At 39.4% G+C, this 22,445-nt stretch overlaps 1 protein-coding gene and 1 long non-coding RNA gene across 5 annotated transcripts in view; one reads left to right on the forward strand and one right to left on the reverse strand.

Moving 5' to 3' along the window:
• Positions 1-19,246, reverse strand: part of LOC141583730 (uncharacterized) — a 29,383-nt gene extending 10,137 nt beyond the window's left edge. The window contains exon 1 of the long non-coding RNA XR_012516589.1: positions 19,092-19,246. This is a non-coding gene — a long non-coding RNA (uncharacterized LOC141583730). The remainder of the gene's footprint in view (positions 1-19,091) is intronic.
• Positions 1-22,445, forward strand: part of ADAMTSL1 (ADAMTS like 1) — a 982,413-nt gene that overhangs the window by 673,586 nt on the left and 286,382 nt on the right. For all 4 annotated transcript variants that reach the window (XM_074394894.1, XM_074394896.1, XM_074394895.1 and 1 more), the window contains one exon: positions 15,142-15,268. In XM_074394894.1, coding sequence (XP_074250995.1) covers positions 15,142-15,268 — 127 coding nt within the window. The remainder of the gene's footprint in view (positions 1-15,141; positions 15,269-22,445) is intronic.

Here is a 22,445-nt window from a genome sequence, read left to right on the forward strand (position 1 = left end):
ACAGGACCCCAGGCTCTTGTCCCAGTCCCTGAAAATATGTCTTTCCCAGCACCTTAGGTTTTAGAAAAATGACTGTGAGAAATCTCTGTTTTGTGTTGACAACTATATTTAATGATAGCTACTTGATTGTATAGATTTGAAAGTGGTTCCTGAATTAACTCTGGATCAGTAGTCCTAGAGTTAGAGAGCTAAGGAAGGATATTTTCAGAATCCTAAACATTTCTCTTTCATTGAATAGAATGCAGAGGAGATGATTTGCTATTCCATAGCAATTTCAGAAAAGTTTTTTTCATTTCTAAAGGAATCCTTCCGGAGGTCATTTCCCAAAGAGCCAACCACACTTGCTGGTGTTTCATTGGCTACTTTAGCAGGGTAGAGAGAAGTTAAAAAAAAACAAAGAAACAACAGCAACAACAAAAACACATTCTCCAATGGAACTCCATCTGCTCTCACCTCTCAAGGAGAGTATATTTCTGCAATGGAATTTACATTGTGATCTTACTTCCTGTATGCCATTGTTAAATCCACAGGGGCTGAAATAGATAAGAGCTTTTGCAAACTTGACCCTGTCTCTAGAGCTGTGGGACTTGGAGTCTACAGGTTCCCAGATCCCTAAGGCACCGTTTATAGCTTCAGACACATCTCACATATATAATGAGAAAAGACCTCCTATTTGTACAGCTACACATCCCCCCAAAATAATCGGCACACATGGTCTGATAATTATGAAGACTATGAAATAGAAGATTTGTCCCAGAAATTCCAGGATATGTGGTCAAAGTCGTTATGTGCTAGGCAATGAACTGGATCTTTTTTAGATAAGCTATCCCCTCAAATCCTTAGAACAAGTTTATAAAATAGGTCTGATTATCTAACTCACAAGAGAACTGAACTCACACTGAGAGTGATACATTCAAGCCACCACATGCAGGTTGAGTTGTTGGTTGTACCACAATGTCATGCTGCCTCTTTTGTGGTTTAGGGTTCTACAGCACATAGATTCTCGGTATAAAAAATGATGTTCCAGGGTCAGAAGTGGCCAGGGAAGTGAATATGTGGATCAAAAACTGAGATATAGCACTATGGTCTTGTTGGTCTTAAGTGTGACGTTTCCAGAGGGGGGAAAATACGTTTAGCAATTATAAGGTTCATTTTAGAAATGAGGGTCATGTCATGGCTTCATTTGTTCTGAGACAGAGTAAAAATTATATCTTTTTCAACAGAAGAAATTTACTATCCCATCCAAACATTTTGTGCTGTAGAGTTTTAATAAACATTAGAAATCAGATTTATTCATTCTCTTTTTCCCTTTCAGAGTATTTATCCATCCGTTAGATGGTTTAGATCTTTGATCTCAAGAAAGGCAATATAGGAAAACAATTATTTAAAACGTTTGCAATCTTAGCTCAAACAATAAAGGACAGAAGTAGGACTTTTTTTCCTCTGGGAAAGAATCTTAGATTAACAGTCTTTAGTTTCTCAAGCTGATCTGAAAATTCACTTCCTTGTGCATGCATTTGAGATGGATTTGAGGGACAGAGGTTTAGAGTTACTTTACGGAAGATGCTTTTGCTTAAACTCTGCTTTTGACCAATTCTCTCCAGACTCTACCCTAAAGAGACCCAATGTGGACAGACAGAAATGGCAGTAAAGAACCAGGAAGGAAAAAGGGTTATGTTTATTAACAGATCAGCTGAGGATGTCTTTAACAGACTTTGAAAGCGGAATATTGATGGCACTGTCAAAGAAGTTTCAAATTAATATAAAGTAATAAGTTTTGAGAGGTAACCAAGTAAGAGCCAAAGAATGACACAAGCCCTCCTAACTTGGGAATCTGAGATGCATGAACAATTGTGATGGGAGGAGAATTGTTTGGGGACGTAGATAAATCCCTCTTCATCGTTCCTTTTCCATCCTCTCTAACCTTGACACACAAATGTAGCCAGCACACTATTGCTGTTGGAATATTGACTTCAGGTAATGTATCCAGACATGTAAACAAGAGTTTCATTGCATGTAGGATTTTGTTTAAATTATGGGCCATATCTAGAATTTAAAACTCTTTAAATTTCTAGAAAACTTTTCAGAGGTACACGTGCAAGTGAGTTCTAGCGATCACAGTAGATAGAATAGCTACTTTGTAGTGACTTACTGAACAGACACATTCCAGTAAGATCCACATTTGTAACAGGGCAGCATACCAGCTGCCATCCTGTCTTCTCAACAAAGGACTCTTGTGTTTAAACAAAAACTATGTACTGTATGCCCAGCAGCAGAAGGGAGTCTGAGCAGTGATGTCAAAGTATACCATGATGTCACCACAATTCACAAAGAATTACAGTTAATGCCATGTGAAGTGAGGCCAAATTCAACACTTTCCCTCTTGGGTACTTCACAGTCTGAGAGACAGAAGCAAGGCCAGAGGTCAGGCCTTTGTATAATTTTGTTTCGCATTCTCCAGACACCCTAATTTTGGAAGCAGGGGAGGGAGAAGATAGCCTGCTAAAGAAAAGTCCCTGACCATCTGCTGAGAATGAATTGTAGTGTCTGTATGCGCAAATGTCTATACTAGGATACTTCTTAGGATTTCTGCTGAAGACTACTAAATAAACAAATATAACCAAAAACAATATGCAAAAAAATCCAGATGTGTTTAGCAATAAATTTATACAAGAATTCGTGCAAGACCCTGAAGTAAATAAGACGAGAACAAAATAAATCAGTCTGGGAGCACCTGAGAGTTTTAATAAACGTTAGAAGTCAGACTTACTCATTCTCCTTTTCCCTTTCAGAGTATTTAATCCAGCCGTTAGATGGTTTAGATCCTTGACCTCAAGAAAGGCAATATAGGAAAAAATTATTTAAAATGTTTGCAATCTGAGCTCAAACAATAAAGGACAGAAATAGGACCCTTAAAAATCAGCACCTGGCAAAAGTTTATTCCTATGAAACCAGGTCCTCCTCTATAATTTAACCACCGAGGCTGCTCAAGTTCCTACCCTTCGGTGGAGGTGAGAGTGTGTAGGTTGAATGCAGAAGGAGTGTGGCTCTGCTCCAGCCCGACCACCAGCCAAAGGGCCAGAGCTCACACACGGTAAAGGGAGGAGCCAGGCCAGGAGGTTGCCCAAGCTGAAGTACATTAGGAAGAGCCAGGCATTAGGAACTCAGGAGATCAAGTACAAAGTGAATCACCAGATCCAGAGTTGGTGTCAGAGTCAGGGCATGAAGCTCGGGCCACTGTGCCAAGCAGGAAAGATATCAGAGGGAGATGCACTTGGAAATAATGAGCATTTATGCCCCAAGGCAATTCTGGAGTAGTGGGTGAAGGACCAGAGACATAGCAGGCAAGGTGACAAGTGGAAATTAAACTCTCAGATTACAGTGTTATAAAATGATTTGTCCTTAGAGATCTTTTTCTTTTAGACAGAGAGTATTCTTTTGGTCTTTGGAACCAGTGGCAGAGAGTTCAAATGGTAGCAACTGTTATGTTTTAGCTTGGGACAAAGAAGAAAATTATTTGAAATCGGAATATATCTCTGTCACCTGTGGTGTTGCCTGTAGGCTGAATCCATTCATTCATTGAACACATTTATTTCAGTTGCTTGCTGTATGCCGGGCACTGTTCTAGGTGGACAGTAAACAGGCCATCCACATATCCCTAACCTAGTGAGAGATAGAAAATTAGTAATGCACTTAATAAATATCGATGGAACAGAATAGAGAACCCAGATCTAAGACCACACACCTGTAACTATCTGATCTTTGACAAAAACTAGCAATGGGGAAAGGATTCCCTTTTCAGTAAATGGTTCTGGGACATCGGTCTAGCCAAATGCCAAAAATTTATACTGGATCTATATGCAAAAATCAATTCAAAATGGATTAAATACTTAAATGTAAAACCTAAAGCTATAAAAATTCTGGAAACATTGTACGTAATAGCATTCTAGACATAGGAACTAAAGCTATAAAAATTCTGGAAACATTGTACGTAATAGCATTCTAGACATAGGAACTGGCAAAGATTCCATGATGAAGACACCAAAACCAACAAAAGCAAAAATTGACAAATGGGATCTAGTTAAGCTAACAAGCTTCTGCACAGCAAAAGAAAGTATCATCAGGTGAGCAGAAAACCTGCAGAATCAGAGGCAATATTTGCAAACTATGCATCTGACAAAGGTCTAACATCCAGCATCTATCAGAAACTTAAACAAATTTGCAAGAAAAAAAAAACCATTAAAATGTGGGTAAAGGACATGAACAGACACTTCGCAAAAGAAGACACGTATGTGACCAAAAAGCATATGAAAAAGAAGCACAGCATCACTGATCATTAGAGAAATGCCAGTCAAATCTACAGATACCATTTCACACTAGTCAGAATTGCTATTATTAAAAAGTCCAAAAATAACATGATGGCAAGGTTGTGGAGAAAAAGGAACACTGTTGGTGGAAGTACAAATTAGTTCAACCGTTATGGAAGACAGTGTGGTGCATCCTCAAATATCTAAGGACAGAAATACCATTTGACCCAGTAATTCCATTCCTGGGTATATACCCCAAGGAATGTAAATTGTTCTGTTATAAAGGCACATACACATATATGTTCATTGCAGCACTATTCACAATAACAAAGACATGGAATCAACCCAAATGCCCATCAGTGATAGACTGGATAAAGAAAATGTGGTAAAGAAGCACCATAGAATACTATACAGCCACAAAAAAGAATGAGATTATGTCCTTTGCAGGGACATGGATGGAGCTGGAGGCCATTATCCTTAGCAAACTGATGCAGGAGCAAAAAAAAAAAAAAAAAAAGCCAAATACTGCATGTTCCACTTATAAATGGAGCTAAATGACAAGAACACATGAAGACGAAAAGGGGAACAACAGACATAAGTGCCTACTTATGGGTGGAGGGTGAGAGGAGGGACAGGATCAGAAAAAACTATTGGATATTAGGCTTAGTACCTGAGCAGTGAAATAATCTGCACAACAAAGCCCCATGACACACGTACACCTATGTGACAAAGCTGCATATCCTGCACATGTTCTCCTGAACCTAAAAGTTAAAAAACAAATATTATGACTGAGGAGAAATACAGCTTTAAATAGTCTGATCAAAGTAGGTCTTACTGAGAAGGCATTGATTTTCTCAAGCAAGGACATCGAAGAGTCAGGTAACTGCTGTAGAAATGTCTGAGGAAGTGTGACAGCCAGAGGTAACAACCAGGGCTGCCCTAAGATGAGAAAGTGTTTGTTGTGTTCGAAGAGCAGCAAAGAGACTGAGCCAGAGGGAGTGAGGTCAGAGAGGTCGTTCTCAGAGATGCTGTAGGATGTTGTGGGCTGTTGTAAGGGTCTGGTGAACCTGCAAGGAAATGTGCTAGTCCTAGCTGTGACTGCTAAGCCACAGAAGACAGAATGCCAGGTATGGGGAGGATTCCTTTGGAAAATCTTTGCCTGGAGGAAAGGGAGTTAATGCTTTCACGTAATGTTTTCACACAGTGGTATATTAACAGCATAGGAGAGAGCTCATGCACCTCATCTATGCAGGCTAATAACCTGTGAGTATTTACCAGTATTTCCTTTTAGCGTGTGTATGTAGCTATAGAACACAGGCAACTATTTTTCTATCCATTGAATCACTCTCTCAAAAGAAAGAAAAACTCCTGAAGGAAAGTATACTTTCAGGCCAGGCGTGATGGCTCATGCTTGTAATCCCAGCACTTTGGGAGGCTGAGACAGGTGGATCATGAGGTCAGGAGTTCGAGACTAGCCTGGCCAACACAGTGAAACCCTGTCTCTACTAAAAATATGAAAAAACTAGCTGGACATGGTAGCGTATGCCTGTAATCCCAGCTACTCTGGAGGCTGAGGCAGGAGAATCACCTGAATGCAGGAGGCAGAGGTGGTGGTGAGTGGAGATCATGCCATTGCATACCAGCCTGAGCAACAGAGCAAGACTCCATCTCAAAAAAAAAAAAAAAAAAAAAAAAAAAAAAAATATATATATATATATATATATATATATATATATATATATATATATATACTTTGAAAGCTCCTGCTTGCAAAGATTTCACTTTTTTTTCCTGGTGCTCAAAATCTCGGTACCTAGAGCTGTAGGAGGGTGTAGCTTTTGGCAAAGGGTGTGGCCAACAGACGAATGTGTATCCTCCTTCTATGTGTTCCCTCATTGCCATCTAAACCTCAAGGGAACATTGTATCTTATAGACTAGAGAGATGCTGATTGATGACACAGTGTTATTCAGCCTAGACCTCAAGTCAGGTGACACCAAATTCCAGTAATGCGATTTGTGGCAAGTTGTTTAAACTTTCTAAGTTTCAGTTTTATTTTTGTGAAAGAGACACAATTTTAGCTAATTTCAAGTTTATTACAAGAATGATGTGAGAAGCTATATATCTAAAAATAGCAAGTTTTGGCCAACACTAGTTCACATTTCCTTCTGTCAGGAGGTTTCCCTCCTTTCTCCTCCTATATGCCCCTTTGCCCTTCAGTTATACTGATCTTACTCCTGTTCTACTCTCACCTGTTTTAAGGAAATAATCTGATTAAACCCCTCATTCTAGATTGAGACCATACCTACCACCTCCAGGTATTCCCCACAGCACCATAACAGCCAGCATGATGCCTTATGCTCAGCTGATTTGGTTTATTTTAAGTAAAATCAGCAATTTCACGTGTTACTCCTCCCAAGAGTATTTGAACAATAAACAAGGGACTAAACCAGTGGTTCCCAACTTTTTAACACAAAGGAGCCCTTTATTATTATTTTTTTCCTATGGGCCTTGTGTTTTGGAAGTTTCCATCTACTCAAAACACTGCATGTATTAAGTAATAATTTGTTTTCCCATTTTATAGTTAAAATACCTGAGTTTGCAATTAGAAAATAAAAACAGTAAAGATCAGGATTAGCTTATTTGTGTAATGAGATGGTTGGTGTTTTGGTGACCTTATGTAGTTTTAGTTTTATTGCAGGTGAATATATTCCCATTAGGCTTTTGGAAATAGTAAACATAGCTCACGGAGCACTGTTAGTAGCTTTGTGAATTACTGGGGATCCTATTTTCTCATATTGGAAATCTTAGTTGTATACCAAAAAAAAAAAAAAAAAAAAAAAAAACAAACCCAAGTGTGTAAAAGGAAATTTTGGTACCAATAACAAAGCATGAGAGAGGTATATATGCCTGCCTGTGTGGCAGGGGGAGGGGTGGGAGAGGCATAGCATCTTCCCAGTCACTTCCTATATGTGCTTTTCAGTCACAGCTCACAGATGAAACCATCTGTTTGTCCCTGTGCGTAAGTGTAGCTCTAGTGGTAGTGATCTGGATTAGAATACTCAAACTTCTTATTACCACTCACTCTTGCCATATAAATACTGTATAGCATGCCTTTTCATGGTAAATGGGAATCTGACTATAATTTACAGTAAAAAAAAAAAAAAAAAAAAAAAAAAAAACACTCAAGGTGGAATTTTGGTTTAGTAATTAATCAGCTATGTGACCTTGGGGAAGTTATCTCCTCTGAACCTCAGTGTTATCTGAACTTGAAATCATTCAAATCTTAAGGGGAATAATATCTATGGATAATTGTCTAACAGGTAGGCGACCAATTCCTTTCTCCGGTTCTGAAATGGTAAGTGGGTTTAGTTTCCTGATTTGACAACTATAGTCTATTGGATTTGGCTTGTAGAGCCCACTGTCTTTAAGGATCTGGAGCCACATAAAACCTCAGTGACAGTGAGTGTCACAGCTGATGAGTAACATCTCCTGTGGTCTCGGCAGGAGGAATCACTGCACATGTGCTGTCGTTTTGCCAGCCCAGCCCTAAGTGCTCCAAAGTCTCCCCTTGCATTCAGTCAGACTGTCATAATGCTCTTTACCTGGATGATTTGTTTCGGCTTCTTAAAATTTGCCTTTTTTTTTTTTTTGGAGACAGAGTCTTGCTCTGTTGCCCAGGCTGGAGTGGAGTGAGGCCATCTCTGCTGCAACCTCTGCCTCCCAGGTTCAAGCAATTCTCATTCCTCAGCTTCCTGAGTAGCTGGGGCTACAGGTGTGTGCCACCACACAGGGCTAATATTTATATTTTTAGTAGAGATGGGTTTTGCCATATTGGACAGGCTGATCTCAAACCCCTGGCCTCAAGTGATCCACCCATCTTGGCCTCCCAAAGTATTGGGATTACAGCTGTGAGCCACCATGCTGGGCATGAAATTTGCTTTTATCAAATGTCCCCTGACCATTAGGCTTCATCAAAGGTTATGGAGAGCCACCTCTTTGAAACTGCATGTATTTATTTGCTCAGGTGTTATTGGGACATTGTTATATGACATTGTCTTTCAGAAGACTCAAAAGAAATATTTATTATTTTGGTACTTTAATTATGGTGCTCCTAAGCTGGTTTTTGATTTATTCCTTTATTACACAAATATTTATTGTCGAGTATAAAGAACACATCATTGCATATGTTTTCTAGAAGATCCAGTAGAATCTGTGACCCTTACAACTGCTCAGGTGCTCTGGTTTTCCAGGAAGCTCACATCCAGATGTGACCTCCCCCTTCCACATCTAGCAACTGTACAGTATGGCATTGTGCACATTATGTGTAGTTCTTCCATTTCTGGCTTTATCTTTCTTACCTTTGCCTTTGTATTTTATCCATTCACTCATTTGGTTTTTTTAAATTTGATTGTTTTATGTGTGTGTGTGTGTGTGTGTGTGTGTGTGTGTGTGTATGCTATATATCTTTTTATTTAATGAAAGGTTAAGCATAAGCAAATTAATGAATATGTAAATCTTTTGAGGTTGAGGTTAGAAATGCTCTCCTTCCTCTATTTATTAAAATAGTCATTGAAGGATAATCTATGTAAATCACACTTAACCATAAAGTTCTCTCTGAATTAAGTAATTATAAATAAGAACAGCTATCATCAGATTTGCACAGTTTAGTTTTTCCATATTTGTCTTTCCCAGTGCTGAAAATAGAAGGCTTTAAAAGTTTCTTACCTCATGGTGTTGGATCAAGAAAAGCTTGACATCACTGGCTCAGTATTTGATTCTAGATTGAGGTCCTTATGGGAAACCATTTGAAATGAAGCCAGTGTGAACCCATCCTAAGAATGTCAGTCTGAGGCATGATATCTGCTTATGGATTATATTTATTTATGTGCTCCAAATTATTAGCATGATGATCTTTCTTTCTCCTGTGGCTACTAATGAAGACATTTTATTATACATATTTCAGTGTCTAGAGAATTTCAGTCTTGCATTCTGCCTGTTCTCTTGGTATCGGCTCTATAAAGTGAAGAAACCCCTAGCAGCACATACTGCAGGCCTGATGCCTAAAATCTGCGCAACATGCTAAGTCTCTGAGCCAACTTGGATTAGATGCTATGATCCTAGTTTGGTTTTTTTAATTTTTGGCGGGGGTAAGAGGGCCCTCCCTTTAGTAAATCTGAAAGAAGAATAAAGAAAAATCAGCAGTGTTAAGTGTGTTTGCTCAACTCAAAAATAAGACAAGGGGCTGCGTATCTTTGTACACATATATGTATATAAGAGAGGGTACAAGAAGCATACATTTAAGATATAAAAGCAGAACTTGATAACCCACTAATGGTGGCTAAACAATGAAAACACTATCAATCTTGGTAAGTTTCAGGGTGCTGTTTTGCCTCTCTCTAAATTTTTCTTGGAGCTACTCACGTTTTTGTTACCTGAGATTAAAATATTGCAAAATAAGCAACACTGTTCAATGATTTTGGATGAGGATGGCATCAGACCACTGCATCCAGTGGGCACCTCGTAGCAAGTGCTAATAAGCTGTATTAGGCCAAAACATTCCATTTTCTACTGTTTGCAAAAAAATTTCATGGCAGTTGCCAAAGTTACAAGTGGTCATTATCTCACTTAAATGTTTTGTCCAGAATGGGGTGGGTCTGGGAACTCAGTGACCTGAACATTGCCTTCCATGACACTTTTCTAATAATTAACATAGGTGCACTTGGGAAAAAATCTCTGAAAAATAATAGCTCTTTAAAGTAATTCTTGTTTGTGCATCAGGACAGAGGTTTAGATTTGGCCTCTGGCTGTCATTTATGGTATGTCTGTTTCTCTGTGTATACAGTTAAAAACACACATACGTATACATGCCTACACACATGCATGCACACATTTTTGCAGACTCACATGTGAATGGCTGCAGTCTAAGGTCACCTATCTGTAAACTACATTGGAACTATTAGCAAATCATTATGTGTTTCATTGATTCACCAGCATTCATGGTGCATCTCAAATGTCTGATACTGGACTGAGCAGCAGAAATACTAGTAAGATTAGTAAAACGCAGGTTCTCAGGTAGACCAGGGTGTTTTTTGGAGACAGATGTGTTAATAGAGTAAACTCAATGTAAGTTATATAACAATTTGAATTGGGTATATGTAAATATATATATATATATATATATATATATATATATATATATAAAACAGTGGCTTAGACACATAAGGGATTTATTTTCTCGCCAAAAAAAGGATGTAATCAGTCCAAGTGTGGTTCAGGAACCAGGATTTTTCTCTCTTTCTGCTCTGCCATTCTGAGTGCAAGGCTTCCATTCACAAGATTGTCTCATTTCCAAGATGGCTACTGGGTAAGAAGGTAGGAAGGCAGAGAGCAGAAGCAGCATTCTCCAGTTAAGTCAACTTCTTTTAAGTAGCCTTCCCGGAAGCCTCACACAACACTTCCACTTTTATTTTACTAATTATTATTTGGTCTCCTGACCAATGAGAAATGCATTCTTTTAACTGCATATAATACTAACCCAGCTAAAATTGGGGTCCAGTAAAAGAAAAGTAAGAGAAGATGGATATTGGATGACAACCAGCAATCTCTGCCACATGGAGGTATGAACAAAAGGCTATAGAAACATACAGCAATAAGGGAGTTGCCTCTGGAATGTGGACAGTCTTTCTTAAGGAGGCACTTAATTTGGGCTTTGAAGGATGAATAGGAGTCTGCCAAATAAAGAATAGGCAAAGAACATTCCAGGCAAAAAATAATAGCATGTGTACAGAGGGCCAATTAAGCCTATTTTTTTATTTCTATTTATTTTTATCTCTGCTATTAATAGTAGGTCTTAACAATTAAGTTTTTGGTTGTTGTTTTGTTTTGTCGTGTTTTGAGACAGAGTCTTGCTCTCTTGCCAGGCTGGAGTGCAGTGGCATGATCTTGGCTCACTGCAACCTCTACCTTCTGGGTTCAAGAGATTCTCCTGCCTCAGGTTCCAAAGTAGCTCGGACTACAGCCATGTGCCACCATGCCCAGCTAATTTTTGTATTTTTAGTAGAGACAGGGTTTTACCATGTTGGCCAGGATGGTCTCCATCTCTTGACCTCATGATCTGCCCACCTCAGCCTCCCAAAGTGCTGGGATTACAGGCGTGAGCCACTGCATCTGGCCTAATTTTTAATTAATCTAACAGTTACTCAAGATCAACAGATTAAGATATGTCAAGTATGATTAACCTGATATCCCTGCAAACAATTTTCCACTTGGACCAAAATAAGAACATTTTATCTGATACAAAGTATTCCACATTCTAAAAATAATTGAATTAGAAGATTTTGGCATCTTGAAAAGGAATCGATGTAGAGAAAAGGAAGAAAAAAACCAATTTTTTTATTTCATTTTTTCAGGGAGATGTTTGTCTTTTAAATTTTTCATTTGTCAGGGAGACGTCTGTCTTTTAAATTCTGAAGCTAAACAAAGCCCATTTAGAACTGACTTGGTTCATATCCTGGGGTCCATGAACCCACACCGAGAGCGCTAAGTCAGGCATCTAGCCAAGTTAGTCTTAAAGTATGTCACCTCCTATTTAGCTATTCTTAATATATCTGTTACTTTGGATCTATGAAGCTGAATTGTTCTTTTCTTAAAATGGTTTTGGAACCATAAGAAATCTTTAGGATTAGGGAGAGATTTTCATGATTATCTCCTTTGGCTCCATTAGAGGCATCAGAGTCCATTAAAAATTTTCCAGAGAAACGTAAATCCTTTGAGAAACCTGAAATTCCTGTAGTTTAAGGAGTAAATCTAGTTAGATCTGGGATGCCTGAGAGTGGAAATTCCTGTGCCCACTGCCCATGCTGTCCTTCTACATAGCCAAGGATCTTGTCATATTAAATCCTCTTCAATCCCTACAACCCCAACCACAGTAGAGTCGACAATGCTTTGAATGCTGCCTCAGTTAAAACTGCCATGCTTTCTCAAAGGATTCAGTCCCTCAAGGGCAAGTAGATTATCCATTTTCTGATTTTTTTTCTTTTTTTTTTTTTTGGCCAACTTTGATTTTTGCTTCCTCTCCCATTAGCTAGTATCCAGGCATTCCTAAAGGATGTGGTGAGACTCATGCAACACCTCCCTTCCATTGTTCATTCTGACTCTTCATTCATATCTCAGCTCTAAAAAGTCTCTTCCTCAGGAAAATCTTCTTTTGCCTCCCTAACCAAATTAAGTTCTCCATATATTATGCTCTCAGCATGCCATGTATCTGTGTTTTATAGCTTTTATCATAATTATCATTTTACATTTATTGCATGTGATGATTTGAGCACTATCTCCCTCTGCCACTAGACTAGAAAGTCTCTTGTGAGTGGACCCATAGATGCTGAAATTCACTATTGAATTTTACTCCCAGCACAGAGCCTGGCCCATAGCAGGTTCTCAATAAATGTTGCTTAAACAATTAAATGACTTCTTTTATAAATACAGTACTTCTGTAATCCCATTTCACACTGTGCTCAGAATATGGGTGAATACAGAATTGATCACCTCATGGGCGGGCCCATCTACAGATATGAATGTTGAAAATAATTTTACCGCAGTTATGTAGAAGTACCAGAGTCCTAGCCAGCACATGCTTGACACCGCAGGGATGAAATGTGGTCACATTCTGCAGTGACCTCACGGCAGCCTCTGAATAGATTGAGATGAACTTCTCCCTGGCTACAGTGAACACGTAGGGCTAGAACATATCTGCCTTTGCCCCTCACTTTAGAACTCAGCGCCATGTTTTCCTGACATCTTTGCACATTTAAAAAAAAAAAAAAAAAACAGTTATTGAAGGAGTTGTTGCTTTTCATCTATTTTTAAAAGATGTTCATTTGCTATTAATGAAAAAATACACATTACTACATTTTAAAAATAGAGTTCATATCTAACACAATGTTAAATAATTATATTTTTGAACCTTTGCCTAAGCATGTGTTTGCAATTATTAATAAAAGGAATAAAAAAGAAAAGCAAGCTTCAAGCCTCCGCTCATATGAACAACCAGATTTTTGAAAGGCAGGACGAACCGTGGGGACTTTGTGAAGAGAAGCCCTAAGTCACTTCAGTTGTCACTACCATTCTCACTTTATTTTGTCAGAGAGAGTAATCGAAAGAGTTTGGGAGTGGAATAAATCTTTCCATATTTGATCTAACTAGAACTATAGCCATACAACCTGGTGTAGTTTGGATTTGAATTTCTAAAGCTAAGATCTTGGAAAGCAAAGAGTAAAGACACAAATGGCTTTGCCCACATGCTCTGTAAAAGCCTGTGATATTGTTAAGCCTGATTTGGACCTGGCTTAAAGGTTTCGCTAGAAGTCTTTAGCATTTGGCTGCTTATTAGCTAAGTGACCTTGGGTAAGATTCATGGCCTCAACTGTAAAATGGGGATATTTTTCTTGCATGGCTTTTTTGAGAATGAATGAGATATTTGTACTGTGCCTGGTATAGGACAGGATAAGGCAAATGATAGGGTCTTAGCGGTGTGCCTCACTGCTGCCCTTTACGCAACCCTCCTCTTCCTCCACGCACATACACTAAGTTTGTATCTGTTTGCTGATTCTCTTCTCCTTTTTAAGCTGAGTGCTAGCTAGAAAAGGAAGAATTTTTTTTTTTTTTTTTTTTTTTTTTTGAGATGGAGTTTCACTTTTATTACCCAGGCTGGAGTGCAATGGCGCCATCTCTGCTCACCGCAACCTCCGCCTCCTGGGTTCAGGCAATTCTCCTTCCTCAGCCTCCTGAGTAGCTGGGATTACAGGCATCCGCTACCATGCCCAGCTAATTTTTTGTATTTTTAGTAGAGATGAGGTTTCACCATGTTGACCAGGATGGTCTCGATCTCTTGACCTCGTGATCCACCCACCTCGGCCTCCCAAAGTGCTGGGATTACAGGCGTGAGCCACCACACCCGGCCCAACTATTTTTTTTTTTTAAGACAGAGTCTTGATCTGTTGCCAGGAGCCAGCTGGAGTGCGGTGGCACAATCTCGGCTCACTGCAACCTCCATCTCCCGTGTTCAAGCAATTCTCCTGCCTCAGCCTCCCGAGTAGGTGGGATCACAAGTACGCACCACCACACCCAGGTAATTTTTGTATTTTTTAGTAGAGATGGGGTTTCACCATGGTCTCCATCTCTTGACCTCATGATCCGCCCGCCTCAGCCTCCCAAAGTGCTGGGGTTACAGGCATGAGCCACCTCACTCAGCCTAAGGAAGTATTTTTATTATCACTCGGCAAATATTTTTTGAGGGCCTACAATTGACCAAGCACCGTTACCATCGTTTGGAATACATTAATTACCCCAACATCCAAATCACCCACCCTTGTGCAGCTTACATTCTAAGGAATCATGTGAAAATGGAGATTATTTATCAAATGTATCCTGCTACTGTTACCTCTTGGTTGTAGCTTTTGTCATTTGGGTGAACCATAATTACCAACACAGTAGTTACTCTTGAATTAAGCCCCTAAAACATCAGTAATTCAGGATCTTCTCGTCTCTCTTGCTTTCTCCCATCATTCCCTACCCTGCTCCCTATTCTCTCTCATTCCCTTTCTTTTACCCTTCTTTCTGTTTATGTATCCAAACTTTAAAAACATCTTTACCCGTGCTACCTTTTTTTCTTTCTTAGCTTGATCCTAATTCCAGTTGAATTCAGTGCCCTTCATAGAAAGTATGTTTTAGGCCCCTCAGGGATGAAGGGAGGGTAATTTCATGGTGATTGGCCTCATAATGGATTCTGCCATCGGTAGGTGCTTGGCTGAATTACACATCTCTCTTTCTTGTTAGATTGTTGGCTGTGATCACCAGCTGGGAAGCACCGTCAAGGAAGATAACTGTGGGGTCTGCAACGGAGATGGGTCCACCTGCCGGCTGGTCCGAGGGCAGTATAAATCCCAGCTCTCCGCAACCAAATGTAAGATACACAGAGTTGGGGTGACCTTTGGACTTGTTGACTTGTTACCCTCCCCTGGCTTATGTCTGGCCCCACTAAACAGCCAGGGAACAACACCGCCACTAGAATGATGAGGAACCTGGAAATGTAGAAGGCTTTCATGCTCTGGCATGTGAAATAGCTTAGGTGGGACAAGTCAGGTCACCAAGGGCAGTTCCAAAGAGAATACCTGTCCTTCTGAGGCACATCAGGAGTGAACCAAATTTGGGGCTACAGATAGTCTCTGTGCAAACACGAGCTTTTCTGTCCAACATGAGGACAGACTGTATCCCAGCTCCTGCATGATGTGTAGTGTGTTATGCGTGGTGGAAGACAGCAGGGAGAGTGGGAAATCAGCACAAATTTACTACTGTCACTGTGAAATCACATGGTCTTCATTTACAAAGTGGCCTTTGGTCAGTGCTAAAACAACTTCTTTCAGAATTAATATAGGACAGTGATTACATGAAGTCTTGGTTTTTGGGTTTTGGGGTTTTGGGTTTTTTTTTTGAGTCTCATGGTCTCCCCCAGACTGGAGTGCAGTGGTGTGATCTCAGCTCACTACAACCTCCGCCTCCCGGGTTCAAGCAATTTTTCTGTCTTAACCTTGCAAGTAGCTGGAATCACAGGCGCATGCCACTACACCCAGCTAATTTTTGTATTTTTAGTAGAGACAGGGTTTTATTGTGACCCGGCTGGTCTTGAACTCCTGACCTCAAGCAATCCACCTGCATCAGCCTCCCAAAGTACTGGGATTACAGGTCTGAGCTACTGTGTTGAGTCTATGTGAAGTTTTTTATTGACCTTTGTGTCCTGATATCTTAATACTAGAAAAAAAAAGTGTGATAATTATACATGTACTTGCTGAGAACGTCACACAATCATCTCATGTAATTGTTATGACAACCTCGTGAGCAAAGTACTATTAATCCCCATATTATGGATGAGATAACTGAAGCTTAGCCAGATTATGGGATTTGTACAGAGTCTCACAGTTGTAACAAAGCCAAGGTTTGAGCTCAGAGTCTGGTTCCTGAGCCTAAGCACTTGCTTGTTCCTCTGGACTGGTCACAGCCCTGCTGATGGTCTCCGTGGTGGGACATCTTGCAAGGCAAACAGATGGATCAAGGGAAGGTGCCTCAGATGTCTACCCAGTCAGATCCTGATAGGATAGGTGACACAAGTTTTCATGGTCCCTAAGCCAACAATGGAGTCATTAATCTGAGGCATTTTACGATACACAGTCCTCTGTGACAATCACTGTCCTGGGCACTGCAGCAGATACAGATAGAAATTAGACAACGCTTGTATTAAAGGACATGCATTTTTAGAATCATTTTGACCATGCATGGCATATTGTCTCCTAGATTTTGCTACTATGCAGAATCCTTCAATAGATCCCTGACTGAGTATTTCTTTCCACATGTTTCTCTGGCTTGGGAAATGAGAGTGAATATCTTTACTGAGTGTGTTTTATCTTTACTTGTTGACTAGCTGGAGGAAAACAATTGACATTTGGGGAGTTTGGGGCTTTAAATGGACTTATAGGTCAAGAAGAAAGGCAGCTGCAGTTGTGGTATGCAGTAGAGAAATATTCTCAGAAATCCTCAAAAAGCAGCTTGCCAAAGGATTAGGCTTGAGGTAAAAAGAGGGAGTAGAAAGAAAGAGTGGGGACTTCTAAACACATGAAAAATTGGAGATACCAGTTTAGGGAATTCTCCACATTCTAACTCCCTTGGAGGCAATGAAAAATGTAATTCTGAAAAATAAATAAATAAAATAAGAAAATTTAAAATATTCTGGCAGATAGAATGAAGAATGGGGTCACTTAGACATTGATATAATACATTCAGGCGAACATTTTTTTTTTGGTCTTGTATGTTGGTAGCTTCTCCTATAAGATGAAAAATTTCTAAAGTTAGAAGATGGAAACCAGAAATGGGTAGAGTCATAGTTCTCTTGTAAATTATGGTCGGATATTAGAAAAGCGTTACATTTAAAAGATCATTCTTAAGAACTCTTCAAGGGATGCTAGAAGAGTTAAAATCTCTCTATTTCTGTCATGTAACTGAATCAGTGTCATTATCTAGGAATATAGGAATTCCTGTTAGATACGAAAGAGAATGTCATGCATGTGTGCAGCAATGGCCGTATAGTGTTCTGGGAGCATGTTTTTAATGGTAAAGATCCTTTTTTATTCTCACGCCTATTACTTCCTGTTCTCAGAGAGGAGCTAGACTACTCTGATCAGATAAACGTTCCCCTTACCCTACTGTTAGGGGGGAATGGGTGACCTCTGGGGCCCGAATCACAAAACAGAGATGGAGAAGCTCCAAAGGAACAACCTGAAGCAGATTGAGAGCCCCGTGTCATCTCCAGGTCTGCAAATAAGTACCGCAAAGAAAAGTGCCCTGTTCAAGACCGCCAGTGGGTAAATTATATCATACACAACCTGATGATGATACATAATGACAAAATGCAATTGATTCATTTACCTTAGTACTGATGATGCCTCATGACAGAATGATTGATATCAATAAAGCCGAGCGTATGCATGCAACTCACCACAATCTATAGCAGATGCGGAGCAAACTGCCTCGCTTGTGTTTTCTCCACCCTAGAAGAATCGTTCATCCTGTGCTTACAGACTGTGAGGTGACCACTGGCAGGGAAGATTAGGCTGCTCTGCAGGGCCCAGCGGAGTGGCCAGGTGAGCAGTTCTCCACCCGGGAGGAGTCCTGCCAGATCTCTCCCCTGTCTTCTGCCAAAAGGCACCGTCAGTTCGCCACATGCTCTCTTCTAACTTCTGGCACTCAGATTCCCCACATTGAACTCATTTTCTTTCTGAACTTATATCCAAGTTTTTTTTTTCCCCCCACGTGTTATCAAGCCTCAGAGGAACAGAGCAAAAACAGGAGAGTGGAGAAAGACCATGGTAGAAAGTGCCAGAAGGATAAAGAGAAGCAGGAAAAGTTTATCCAATGGCTGCCATTTGCTGGTGAATTTGTAAAAATCATCTTTTTATTAAAAGACATTATAATTGCCATTATTAAAAGGCATTATAAAATTGTCTTTTAATAAAAAGACATGTAAAGTTGCCATTGTAATTGCCTAATACAAATACAGACAGTGAAAACAGAGCAAGATTTCCTTTACAAAAGTGCTCTTTCTCCTTCTGTAAATGGAAAGACTGCCCACTGGGAGCACTCACCCTTTTCATTTTTCCTGGTAACTACTCAACTCCCCTAGCCCAACAAAAATAGTCAAATAGAGCTGACATTACCTTGCCTATGATTCTTAAAATTTGAAGGCTCATTTTCTCACAAGATTTATTGACTTATACGCTATTATGTATTGTCCAAGTATACAGAATATTCTTAGAGTGAGGGCCAGCCTGTTTGCTGTTAATTTAACATTTCCAGCTTTGCAGAGCTCTCACCTGTATCTGTATGTTTTGAAATCACCTGGAGATCCTAAAGCGCTCGCGCTCGCGCTCTCTCTCTCTCTCTCTCTCTCTCTCTCTCTCTCTCTCCCCCTCTCTACCTTCCTTGCATGGGGAGGTCACTTAACTAATTTATGTCAAGGTAAAATTAAGCTTTTAATACTTAAGAATGTGCTTCTCAGACTGTGGCTTATGCTGATGTATAATGGCTATAGGTAAACATGTCCTTGGACTATCATTCTAGCTCAAAAATTTTAAGGTAAAGTATGCTTATAATAAAACACAGGCCACTATGTTATGAAGTGCAAAATACATACGGATTTTTTAAAGAAAGCACAAAGCATTAAAGAAATTTCCACTTACCTTGGCTGCTTCAGGCTATCCTCCCAAGCCACTCAAGGATATATTCATTCAACAGCACATGTTTAATGGGCACCTGCTGTGTGCTGAGGAACTGTTCTAGGTGCTGGAAATGCAGCACAGAACAAAGCAGATAAAATCCATTTATCTTCATGGGACTTATATACTAGCATGAGAGACAGACAAATAACTAAATAAAATGTATGTACGTCATATGGTGATATGAGCCATGGAAAATTAAGCAGAGCAGGAGAACAGGAAATGGGTATAGGCTGCCAGCCACCAGCAGGGAAGTTGCAATTTTCAGTAAGTTAGTAAGGAGAGGACTCACTGATAACATGGCATTTGAACAAGGATCTGAGGGAAGTGAAAAGAGGTTACCATGCCAAAGTCAGTGAGGAGAAAATTCTACAAAAGGAGAAAAGCAAGTGCAAACATCCTGTGGTATTTACATTCGAGATATATTTCAGGAAGAACAAAGAAGCCAGTGTGACCAAAATGAGGTGAGTTTCAAAAAGGCTAGAGAAAATGATGCGAGGCAGAGAGAAGAATGGTGCAGATATTGTGGGCTTTTGTAAGTTTGAATGAAATGGGAAGTCGCTGGAGGATTTTGAACAGAGGAATGATTTGATCAGATTTCTGCTATACTGAGAATAGACTAGTGGGGCCAGCTGTAGGAGTAGGAGCTGTACTTGGAACGATATTACACTAAGCCAGACCAGTAGCTGTGGCAATGATGAGAAGTGACCCAAATCTAGATATACTGCACCTCTCCCTCCCTCCCTCCCTTCCTTCCTTCCTTCCTCCCTCCCTCCGTCCCTCCCTCCCTCTTTCTCTTTCTTTCTTTTTTCTTTCTTTCTTTCTCTCTTTCTTTCTTCTTTCTTTCTTCTTTCTTTTTCTTTCTTTCTTTGTCTCTCTCTCTCTTTCTTGAAACAGGCTGTCACTGTGGATCTCACTCTGTTACTCAGGCTGCAGTGCAGTGATACAGTCACAGCTCAGTTCATTGCAGCCTTGACCTCCTGGGCTCAGGTGATCCTCCCACTTCAGTCTCCCCAAGCAGCTAGGATTTTATAGGCACATACCACCAGGTCTGGCTAATTTTTGTATTTTTAGTAGAGATGGAGCTTCGCATGTTGGCCAGGCTGGTCTCAAACTCCTGGCCTCAAGTAATCTGCCCACCTCAGCCTCCCAAAGTGCTGGGATTACAGGTGTGAGCCACGGCACCTGAGCAGCATTTTTAATTTTAGCCATTCTTATCGGTAAGTAGCAGTATCTCATACTTGTTTTAATTTGCATTTTCTTAATGGCTAATAATATTAACATCTTTTAATGTTGTATTAGTTTATAATTGCTGCTGTAACTAATTACCAGAGACTAAATGATTTAAAGCAACACAAATTTATTGTTTTACGGTTTGGGGATGGGTGTCAGAAAACTGAAATAGGTTTCACTGGGCTAAAAACAAGGTGTTAGCAAACCACAGCTCTCTCTGAGAGAGAATTTCTTTTTCTTCAGTTTTGATTTTCCTGTTCCTGGAGCCTATGTGCATTCTTTGGCATCTTCAAATCTCTCTCTGACTCAAGCTTCCTCTTCTGCCTGCTCTTATATGTTAAAGAACATTTGTGATTATCTTGAATCTGCTCAAATCATCCAAGATCATCACTTAATTTTAAGGTCAGCTGATTGGCAATCCTAATTCCATTAGCAACCTTAATTATGCCCTAGCCATGTAATATCACGACTTCACACATTTAAGGACATATTTGGCAGTGGGGATGGATACCTCAGTCTACTTACCACAGTGAACTTTGTTAATCTTTTGCATAGTGTCAGTTCAAGTCTTTTGCTCATTTTTTAAAAATGGGTTGCTTGACTTTCTGTTGTTGAATTTGGAGAGTTCTTTATACATTCTAGGTCTAAGTCGTTTGTGGGATATTTGATTTGGAAATATTTTCTCCATAGTAGCTTTTTTTCTTAAAAATTGCTTAATGTTATCTTGCACAGAGCAAAAGCTTTTCATCTGGATGAAGACCAGGCTATCATTTTTTTTTTTCTTTTATGGTTTGTGCTTTTAATATCATGTCTAAGAACTTCTTGCCTAAGAGAAGGACACAAAGATTTTCTCTTAGCTTTTCTTGCAGAAGTGCATTTTACCTTGAGGTCAATGACCTATTTTCAATTATTTTTTGTATAAGGGTTTGATAGATAGGTTGAGTTTTTTGTATAGATGCCCAATTCTTCCAGTACCAACATTTCAACAAATGTTGAAAGCATAACATTTTCTTTTTTAAATTGTCTTTAAACGTTTGTCAAAAATCTATTGGTCATTTTTGTGTAGGTCTGTTTCTGGACTCTGTTCTGATAGGTGACTGTCCCTTCACCAATACTCCATTTTTTTTTTATTACTGTGGCTTTAATGTAAATCTTAAAATGAGGTAGTATGATTTCTCCAACATTATGCTTATTTTCAAATTCATTTTGGCCCGTCTGTTCAGCGTCTTTGCCTTTCCATATAAATTTTACTATCTGCTTCTCCATATCTGCAAAAAAGTCTTACTGGGATTTTGTTGTTAATTCTGCAGATTGATTTGGAGGGGTAGGAATTGGCATCTTTACCATGTTAAGTCACTCAGTCTATGGGGTATAAGAATTTTATGTCTCTGTTTATTTAGGTCTTTTATTCCTTTGATTAGCCTTTATTAGCTTTCAACATGCAGATCACATATACTTTAGTTAGATTTACACGTCCACTATTTTTTGCAGCTATTGCAAATGGCATTATATCCTTTTTTAAAATTAGAGACAGAGTCTCACTATGTTCCCCAGACTGAAGTGCAGCGGCTATTCACAGGTGTAATCATAGCACACTGTAGCCCCAAACTCTTCAATTCAAGTTGCCTCAGCCTCCCAAGTAGCTGGGATTACACGTGTTCCTGAGCTTGGCTTGGCGTTGTATTCTTTATTTTCATTTCTTATATATTGCTAATTCATAGATATATGATTGATTTTTGTGGGTTAGCCATGTGTTATCTGAACTTGATAAACTCAATACCTCTGAGTTTTTGGTAAATTACTGGGAATTTCTCAATAAACAATCATGTTGTCTACAAATGGTTTTGCCTCTTTTCAATTTGTAAGCCACTTTTTTTTTCTAGTCTTATTATAGTGGCTAGGGCATGCAATACAATAATGAATGGTAATGATGACAATGGATATCCTTATCTTATTCCCAATCTTAAGAGGAAAGCATTCAGTTTCTCACCATTGAATATGATGTTAGCTGTAGGTTTTTATAAAAGCCTTTTATCAGATTGAGGAAGTTCCCTTCCTTTCCTGGTTTGCTGAGAGTTATTACCA

The sequence above is a fragment of the Saimiri boliviensis genome, chromosome 2 (genome assembly GCF_048565385.1).
Source record: "Saimiri boliviensis isolate mSaiBol1 chromosome 2, mSaiBol1.pri, whole genome shotgun sequence".
Taxonomy (NCBI): domain Eukaryota; kingdom Metazoa; phylum Chordata; class Mammalia; order Primates; family Cebidae; genus Saimiri; species Saimiri boliviensis.